Source organism: Mixophyes fleayi, chromosome 1 (genome assembly GCF_038048845.1).
Source record: "Mixophyes fleayi isolate aMixFle1 chromosome 1, aMixFle1.hap1, whole genome shotgun sequence".
Taxonomy (NCBI): domain Eukaryota; kingdom Metazoa; phylum Chordata; class Amphibia; order Anura; family Limnodynastidae; genus Mixophyes; species Mixophyes fleayi.
In genome coordinates, this window is record NC_134402.1 from 225,942,705 (window position 1) to 225,953,263 (window position 10,559).

The window sequence follows — 10,559 nt, forward strand, 5'->3', positions numbered from 1 at the left end:
CAAGTATGGCCTATAGCAACCAATCAGATTCTAGTTATCATTTATTTAGTACATTCTACAAAATGACAGCTTGAAACTGATTGGTTGCTATAGGCAACATCTCCACTTTTTCAAACTTGCAGGTTAGTAAATATACCCCCCAGGAATAAAAGCTGGCTACTGGGAGTATAAAATCTTTTTATATGCCAATGATGACCAAAATCTCCCCCACATTTCTGTCTCTAATTTGCTACAAGAGCTGAAGCTGTTTAATAGAATATCTAAGGAAAAGATTAATACCAGTAAATCTGAAATTATAAACCTTAATCTGCTCCTGGACACCATACAAAACCTGATTTCCAACTATGACTTCTTCTGGCATCCCAAAAAACTGAAGTATCTAGGGATCTATCTAACCACATCTCACAACCAATTGTACACTGCTAATTTTACTCCCCTAACAGAAGCGAAAAGATCACATCTTTTCAAATGGAGTAAACTATTAATGAATCGTGTCATCAAGGCCCCATCCTCTTTAAAAGAAGGCTGTTTATGGATGGCAATAACAGAAGAAAATGAATGAAAAATTGCTTTATTATGTAAATAAAGCATTTTTCATTTGTGAATTACTTAAAATATTTTTTTTATTTTAGTTAATATACATCTATTTCTATTTTATTTTGTATATATTTATTTATTTTCTCCAAGATATCACACTGCGTTACACTGCGCATAGCTAGCTGGGTCACGCATCAGTTTATTAACTGAGACACTCTGGGCTGGTATCAGCGAGGCATCTGAGTATCGTTCAGGTGCCTTAGCGATATTTTAATGATAAATAGAGGCAACTAATGATTTTCTATGACTGCGATAAACATGATAACCTTAATCGCTGCATTTTAATAAATAGAACCCTTTGGGCGGAAGATTAATTTTTTGGCCATCCAATCATACTGCATACGGTGATTTATAATTTGCAGTTTACACTGCATTTCACTGTGTGCAGAGTGCTGGGAGGTCACAGGTGCTGTGATGTGTACAGGCACATGTCTTCTGTAGGACAACACTATCATTTTACCAAGTGCTGGTCATATTTTTGTAGAGAAACTCTTTAATCCCTTAGTTTTTCCTGCTGAGTTTGGAGTAAGGTATTCTAGATATATTATTAATCAATTGTCTCCACTGGTGCTGCTTGATGATTTATACATTTCTCTAGCTGAACTGTAAGTATTTGCTTCATTTATAATAACAAAATTGCTTAACCTTAGTAAATAATTCTGAAGTCTCTCTACACATGTACATATGTTTCATATGTTTATCCAGCTGTTCTGCAGACCTTTCAAATCTTTAGTTATCCAGCTATTAAACAGACCTCCCAAATGATTAGAGCAAAGACATTAAAGGGCCAATTCAAGTCAGCGCAATGTTCAATCGTGTCATATTACGGTACCCAACGTGGCAGATTTTGCTGTGCACCTCTATGGGGTGTATTCTGTAGCCGAAAAGACGTGTTGTAAAAAACATATTTACGTGCATATGTTGAGTCAGCTGCAATTCTAGATGCCTTCAGCTCAAAAACAGAAGCATTTGTGAAGGCTTATATCAGGCGTAAAAAGTGTTCATATTTATACCCCAGGATACCAATAAAATGGCGTTGAGATAGTGTGGAGATATGGCTTGACAATGTCAGTAGAAATGCTAAAATCATATTACCTGATTACACAGAATAATAATATAATGAAGTGTCATATACACAAGTTCCTGAAAGACTTATACAAAGACACCCATGCTTCATTTTATTGCATTTACATGAACTCGCTCTTATAGTGCTCGGCCTACACGTGCCTGCCCTCTTCCACTTCCTTCTTACTGAACATACCCAGTACGGAAAGAAAACAGACATACCTCCAACTCTGAGTGAGCCCCTTTATGTCCACATTCAATTTTTCAAGATGAGATATTTGAATGGAGATTCGGGCTGCATTTTAGGTATTGTTCCTTGGTTTCTAGGCACCTGCAGAGAACTTTCACATCCTATGTAGTTGGGAAAATCAGGTCCCAGCTAATACTTTCAAAGACACCTCTTTTGCACCCTTCACATGAACTTTAAATGGTAAAGGTGCAGATCTAACAATGTAATAAAAATATTCTAATGTACAATATACAACTGTGATACGTGTAATAAAGTCAGTCCTAGTCCCTCAGTCACACGATTGCGGCTCAGTTTTACGGTTTACACCATGTGCATTTCAAGGGCTGAGCTATACTTTTTTTTTAAGGGGAATGGTTTCCAATCCCCTCACACCCCAGATCTGTCTCAAGCCCCCCCCCCCCCAACATTGACAATTAAAGGTATTTGGGGATACTTACCATCACTGGATCTGCTACTGATGTATTTAGTGCCAGACCCATAAGTACTGACAAGATGATTTTACAGGGGACGGAATGTGGAAGTAGTCATTATTATGCTTGAGGAGGTTACTTAGGCTCATCTGAGGGGGTTGGCTGGTGGGGGCCGGTCTCATAGTACACTACCACCCCCACCCACCCCCCAGATAAAGTTTGCCAGCCACCGCCTGAGCATGTATTGCTGTAAGAAAAATAAGAAATAAATAGCTCCTACACTGCATTAATTAAGCAAATAACATCCCTGCATGGTCAGGATCATGTAAACCTATGCTGCCTGATCTGCCCCGATTGCTTATAACTATGTTTATCATGACTTAAATAGACCTAAGTGACTTTGAAAGACAAGGGACACTTTTGGCAGGGGCTTAGTGACGCAGACATCACAACTTGCTAATGTTTAACAAATAATAGTGCCTAAGGTGGTATCAGCACAGAACTCCAAGGCAAAAACCTCCTCAGCAAAGGATAAAAGTGGGCGGAAACTCATATTGTAGGAATGTGATGTCTGTGTATTACTTAAAAGTGCAAAACAAAACAGGAAAGTAACTGCAGATCAGTTGACTGCAAATTTAAATCTGTGGTGCGAGCAGCCAATTTAATCAAAGATGGTCCAACAAGAACTCTACAGAGCAGGATATCATGGTTGGATTGCAGTGCATAAATCCCTCATAAGACCCAATAATGAACATTTGGAAGTTCAGTGGTACAAATAGCACAGGTAGTAGACTACAGAGTGGTGGAGGAAGGTGATATGGTCAAATAAATCATCCTTCATAATGTTTTCTACAAATTAATGAGTGCATGTCAACCTAAGGAACTCTCCAGCTCTTAGTACTTGTTTCCAACAGTAAAGGGTTTTAGTGGTGCCATAATGTTGTGGGCACATCTTCCTGACATGTTTTTGGTGCAGTCCTTCCCTTAGAAAGCAAGGGGAATGCTTATCACTACTTAATTGTACTGTGTGATCATCTTTACCCCATGTTGCAGTTTTTTCCTGAAAGGAAGCATGACTTCCAGGATAACAATGCTCCCATCCATGTGGCCACCCAGTGGTTAGGAGCATGGCACTGAGTGCATCTGTATGTTATGACCTCAGTCACCAGATCTGAACCCAATCAAGCATTAATGGGATACTCTGGAGCAACACCCAAGACAGCATTTTCCACCACCACCAACCAGGCATCAGTTGAGTGACTTTGTTGTTGAAAAATGGTGCTGCATCCCTCCAGCTTAATTCCAGACATTGGTAGACTCAATGCCATGGCACATACAGACTTTACTGACCTATTAAGTGACTTTATATTGGTGTTTCCATTTTTCTGTCCATTACCTGTATATTTGCTTATTTTTTTGTACTCTACACCAGAGCTGTTTTTTCAAATGCAGAGAGCTAACCTAACCATAGCTGTATCATATTCATTAGCAGCAAAATATCTTCCGATATACACTCGGGCACATTAGTCATCAACCATTACAGTTCCCTGACAATGATGGCTTGCAGAGCAGTCTCCCTTTCTTCCTAAACTCGTTTTCAGTTAAATTGTAACAGGAAGAATGTTAGCACTCCCAGCAGACTGAAAAAGTAACTGCAGACATAATGAGAGTGTCACACCGATGGCTGGAGATAATAGAATCATGAGAGATTAAGTTGAAGCTGATAAAGACTCTTTGTAGCACCAGAAGAGAAAGAAATTTCTTGTGCAAAGATTGGTCGGAGGGAGGGAATTATAAAAGCTGTATACAGGTGAGGTCTCATATTCCTAATTGACTTGACTTTTAGCAAAGTGCTGATTGCAGTAAGAGAAAAGGAATATGTCGTTGTTAGATTTGATGTTGCACTGTCACCTGTCATCTGTATTTGTTATTTTGATTATTCCTCACATGTTGCAGTTGCCAGTGTTGACGGTGTATTGCCACCTGTCAAGTGTAGCTGGTATTGCGGATCCTGAAACATAGTTGCTGAAGGTTCACAACATCGCACCTGTGACCATGTCAACTTGGAAAGCAAAGCCTGTTTTGGCATTATTTTTTTTAGTTCTGTCTGCTTTCTTCGTCCATTATTCTATCTTTTATTTTTTTCAATATGTCATTATTTCTCACTATCCTCCTCTCTATTCTCTCACTTTCTACCTATGTCTCATTTCTACTTCTTTCTTGCTTGAGCTATCCTTCTCAGTTGTGCTATCTCTAGTTATTTATTTTAATTATTATCAGACATATTAAAGAATGGGATATAGAAATTAAGGAGGTAAAAAAAATCAGTATAGTAAATATTGCACAGTAACATATGCTTTGCTTAAGGTTTAGGTGGAAACTTGCAAGTAACCACATTATCAGTCAATAAATTGAGTAAATAGAAGAATTCACCAAAGCCTTTAGACATATGAATACAAAAGCAAAATTAATAAAAAAAAATTGAAAGATTTAGTTCAGTCGAATAAGTGTAAGGTGAGGGTGAATAAGAGAAGAGGATAAAAAGATGGGAGAGGCAGGAATAGTTTATAACGGGGGGATGTAGAATATATACATTTCATTTCATCTTGTAAGAGAGGTGTCCCCAGTGATAGAAAATATTTCATATTGCCCACTATTCGTAAATAGACCCCTAGGTCATAAAGGTTTGATATAAGACCTCTGGTAGATTTTGTATTAGAGAAAAAACTTTCTAGGGGGAAGGATGTTGCAAATTGGGATATAAATGTCAAATTGTATTGTAAAAATATCTAAGTTGTAGGTATTGATAGAAAGAGTTGGGAATTTGAAACCTTGTTTGTATATCTGTGAATGATGTAAAGCATCTAATAGTGCCAATGTCAGGCAGAAATCTGCTATCAGACTGGGTCCAGTTGGTGAAGGAGCTGGACCCTAAGTGGCATATTTATCAATATTCGTCAAAAATGAAAAATAGTTATCAATCCTTATCGCATGGATAAGGATTGAACAGTCACGAAAAACTGCTGTTCCTGTGAAGTTAATAACTTACCTTTTCATTGTCTCTTCGTTCCCGAAGCTGCTGTGCAGTCCGAAGAAGCCTCCTGCGCATGCTCCGTCTGAAAACTTCTCTGCACTTCAGTGATGCAGAGAGTGGAGTGTGACAGGGAGGGATCATGTGATCCCTCCACACATGCGCTGTAAAGCTCTGCTCTTTGGAGCAGAGCTAAACAGTGCAGAAAATAGCAGTAACGGTAATGTACGTCAGCCTGGGCTGACGTACCTTACCGTACATGTAAAAGGATTTTTATTCATTCTTAAATTGCGGTACATATGGGGACTTCTATGTATTACGCAGAAAAGTGCAAAGCAGCAGAAATCTATGATATCTACTGCGATGCACTGTTGATAGATTAGAGAAGTACTTTAATTGGCGCCTCTTCCCCGAAAACGGCTGTTTTCAGGTAATTAACATGAAACTGAGGTTTAATAAATAGGCCTCTAAACCTGGAGGGAACTGGGATTTATTCATAATGCTGTCATGCTCCAGGAGTTAGATTTGAATTCATAAGTGCTAGTTACACAAGTTCTGTTGTAGAATTTTGAATGTGCAAACAGTAATTTGAATTGTCAGGGTTTGGAAAAGTCGTGGTAAAATATTATTTTTCAGAGATGACATTCTTTCAAACCAATGCATCTCATCGGGCCTCTTTGCGAGGGTCCTCATGAAATGATTCGCATCATCATGAACCCTTCCCCCATGAGTGATGATGCGATTCCCATTGTCACATCACCTGCACTTGCCCTTTGGACATCCCTTCTGGGATCTATGTACTCATTCCAATTACAGGACCTCAAAAGAGTCCTCTATTGTTATTATTTTTGTCACTACCTCCTACTACCTTTAATTTGTGCGGCTGCAGTCATCCTTGTATCTTCCAGAGGGAAGGTTCATATAGTCGGCATGTATGTGTCAAAATATATATTAATATCGAAACATGATTATTATTTACTACACTAATTAGCAATACCTAAAAGTGTTAAAGTGAGGATCCTAGAAACCCACACTAAATGACATAGCAACCCTTGTTTCAGGTCCTGACTCATAAGCCAAGAACCCCTGCTCTCATACTTGCCAACCCTCCTGGAATGCCCGGGACACTCCCGAATTTCGACACCCAGGAGAGCAGGTCTTTCTCCCGGATCTCATCCACTTCCTAGTGAAGTTGTGGGATGGGGTCACTCCGTCAATCATTTCGCCTCGGGACCAAAATGACAAAATTTTCAGTGCCAAATCCCCCCTGAATTTTTCACTTGGTTTTTAAAGTAGGCATTTAAGCCTGCTCTAGATAGCTATAGGTTTTAACACTTCCCAGCATACCATGACCACTGAACATAATTATTTTATATCTAATGTACTTAATAGATGTAAGTCAAATTCATGGATAATTCTCCATTTTCTATAAAACGTGTATAGTATCTGTTTTGCAGAAGAAACATCAACTTTTTCTGAGTTGTGCCCTTAAACCCAACAAACGATTAAACCTAACTGGCACCACCAAATTTATACTTTAAAGAAGCATCATTTTTAGTAATAACATAATATTATATTTTTGTATTAAACACAACATTAACAGCACATTTTAAATAAATGTTAGTGTCTCCTTATCTCTGGTTCCCACCTTGTTCCACTGACAAGATAGTATTTACATATATGCCACTGACTCACTTTCCTCCCTACATACACATAAACGCCTGTATAATTGGGTCTTGAAATTCTCTCTATATTTACATTTTGGGGGACCATTATATGCTAGTTTAAATGCAAGCCTACTGTATTTTGAATTTGTGTTTAGATCATTAAACATCACTTACGTACTAAAATAGTAGTTTCTGGTAACTACAAAAATCTTTCGGAAGCAGCCATCTCATGTTTTAGTCATCTCACACTCAGCTATACGTTTGAGTCATGTTTTATGCTATGTAAACATAGGTGGAATTAATTAGATTTGTTGAAGGAAATAGTATGTGAATATGGTAAATGACTAGTATAGGATGAACATGTACACAGAATAGATCTATAAACTGCATGCTTAATGTATATCTTCAATTGTGGCAAATGGGGAGGTTTGTGTCTGAATTGTTATATATATATATATATATATATATATATATATACTGTGTGTGAGTTAATATTATGTGTGCAGCATAGTGTTGTGTAGTCTACATTTTAGATGTGTTTATCTGTAAGGAGTATTGGAAGGTTAGAGAGTGGATGCTATAAGAGAGGGTTCTTGCTCATTGAGATCTTGAGATGAGTACAGGGGGTTCAGTCAGTGCATGAGGAGTAGGAATAGGGAGGGGGGTCTAGTGTGACTCACCCGGCTGCATTGTGTCCCCTCCAGGGATAGGGTGGCATCGGGTAACAGTCAGGAGCAATAGAGGGAGCAGCAGGAATTGTAGCATGGTGGAGGAACTTCACAGCTTCACTGTGTCCTAGGACCTCTTTAGGTGTCTGAGAGCTGTCTGAGAGCTGTCTACCTGAGTGAATGATTGAAGTCTGTGTGTCTGAGAGACAGAGTGTCTGTCTGTGGCTGATGTCTGTTTTTTCTCTGTGTCTGAGAAGGTCTGTGTCTCAAGTCTCTATATATCTTGACAATTCTGTGTTCAAAAATGTATCCCTGTTCCTCCCCTGTTTGTTTCCCACTTCTGTCTCTGTCTCCCTCTCTGTGCCTCTCTCCCTCTGTCTAGTCTGTCAGTATCTCCCCCTTATTTGTGCCCCTATGTCTGTCCTGTGTCTAAGTGCTGTCTGTGTCTAAGAATTGTGTGTACAAATCTCTCTCTGCCCCCTCCTCTCCACTTCTTTATTTCCCCTTCTCTGCCCCCTCCTTTCCTTTCTCTCCCCTTTTTCTTTTAGGTCCCCCTCACTGGGTGTCTTTCTCTATGTGTCTCTTCACTTTTTGTTTGACTATTGCTTCAACCTGTCTATCTATGTATCTGTCTGTCTGCTCTCTGTCTGGATGCGTTAGAATCTGTCTGTCTGGGAATGTGCATATACTCTAATATGTGTCTGTCTGACTGTCTTCCCTCTGACATGTGAGAACATTTTTGTAACTTTATCTACTTTCCTGTTGTGTGTGGGTGTTTATGTGTGTGTGCGTGAGTTTGTGTGTGTCTGTCTTTCTGTTGTCCGGGGTTCCTGTTAAATTCTTCACCCTCTGTCTGGATCTTGACTCGTAAACTCCAGGACTTACACTGTGCGCAATGTCTTCTGTCTCACTCTCTTTTGCCATGTGGAATCTGCTTTCCTGCCAAGGTCTGTATTGTTGTAATGATGCATGCGTACACCTTTTAAATTCCTTGCACATGCATGCATTACATGTTTTTTTAGGAAGTACTATTCATATTTCTATGCAGAGTAACCAACATGTGTCTTTTATTGGATTTGTATGCGTCTGTGTGTGTCTGTTTTTATAGGTTACTGTCTGGCTTTTTGTCAATTATATTTCTGTAATATCTCTATATTTTTGTATGTTGATATTTGTATCTCTACAGTCTTATCTCTCAATCTGGTTTATTTGTGTGGTTGATTGTGTATATGTCTATCTAGGTTTATCTATCTTGTGAGATTGTTTCTGTACCCTTCACTAAATATGTATCCTGTCTAGAGTTCCAAATAAGAATCCCCTATGCTGGCCCTTTGAAAATCTCTTATCAGTTATTTTGCTATGTGAAAAAGGCAAATGTCTGGCTGCTGCTCTTTTAACCCATGGAGTTCTGGTCCTTTAACCTATTAATACACACAAAACAATTCCAGCATATAATGTGCTTTCATGTACATGTGTATATGAAATTATTATACAGTATCTCGCTATATTTATGCAATGTATTAACCTGTGTGCATGGTAAAATGTGAAGGTTGTAAACACTTTACATTAGCAATGTATTTTCACAACCTGATTCTGTTTTAGTTCTACGCTGAAAGGTGGAAGGAAATAACTTGTCCTTTCCAGTTGCTGCAGGGTGGATTGTTTTGTGAATTGCCAGGAAAAGGAAAAATGTTCTGCCTCTTTCATCGCAGGCAAAATAACCACAGAGGGCACCCAATGGTGCAGGTAAAACATAGGATCGTTAAATTTAGTGTATAGTGTATCTTGCGGCAGGGTCAAAACTTTAACTTTTTTTTACCAGTGAGAAGTGTTTTATGTGGAATTCTGTGTTCCTGCAGCAGATGGTTTTGACAGGAATCATCCAATAATATTAAGCAATCAAACAATATTACATAAATATATAGCAATATTTTAGGATATAAAAATAATAAGATATTTATCCACACTGCAAATTTTATGTCATCCCCCCATAAACTCACCCTTCTTCTTTTCATTTGAAATTCACACCATTTGTCTCTTCTCTCTGCTCCACATTGATGTTACTGTCATTTATTACCAGGACAAATCTCCCAATTCAATGACAATGTCGCTACCTGGCTCACTAAGGCTGGGTACACACTACAGAAATTTCTCCCGATGTGATATCGTGTACTGAAAGTCACGATCAGCATGCAGACACGTGTACACACTATACACGTTTTACACTATTTGCTCTTCATCTGTCATAACTATCGGCTGAATAGAACCTGACTTTGTAAAGTCTATAGAGATCAGCCTACACTGCCGGCTGCGAGTGCGCACACACTGCAGAATTTGCCCCAACTTTGTTCCATTGTTCAAAGTGATTTTTAGCCAGTTTATAAAATCAAGTGAAATTACATTATTTCTTTTGGTGCAATAAAACATGATTGTGGGAGCATACACAATAATGCAATATTGGACCTAATGGTCGTTTATTGTGTGATTGGCGCAATAATCAGGTAAAAAAAACCTCTAGTGTGTACTCAGCCTTATTACCTATCCTTTGTCTTATCTAGTCCCATACTAGGTGATATCAACATTTCTATTGACATCCCTCTGCTTCCACTACCACTAAATTTATTTTCCTTATTACCTCCTGGGGCCACTCTCAGAGGTCTTCCATCTCCCAACCACTGTAATGAACACTGCCTTATCCTCATCTTTTCCCGCTACTGCTACATCTCTTGCTTCTCCTGCTCAGCCATCGCACTCTCTGACTTCAGCCTCCATCCTTTGGCATCACCTTACATTATGCTCTCACCTGCACCCAAAATTCTCATGCACACTAAATGCTGTCAATCCGAAACACTGCTCTCCTCTTTTTCATAA

The 10,559-nt window shown here is 38.8% G+C and overlaps 1 protein-coding gene across 2 annotated transcripts in view; it reads right to left on the bottom strand.

The window, feature by feature from the left end:
• Positions 1–8,649, bottom strand: part of FSTL3 (follistatin like 3) — a 30,810-nt gene extending 22,161 nt beyond the window's left edge. The window contains exon 1 of one of the 2 annotated variants that reach the window (XM_075206076.1): positions 7,701–8,630. In XM_075206076.1, coding sequence (XP_075062177.1) covers positions 7,701–7,785 — 85 coding nt within the window. In that variant the 5' untranslated portion in view covers positions 7,786–8,630. Of the gene's footprint in view, positions 1–7,700 lie in introns of both variants that reach the window. The other variant, XM_075206068.1, reaches the window with a different exon arrangement.
• Between the last annotated feature and the right edge of the window lie 1,910 nt (positions 8,650–10,559).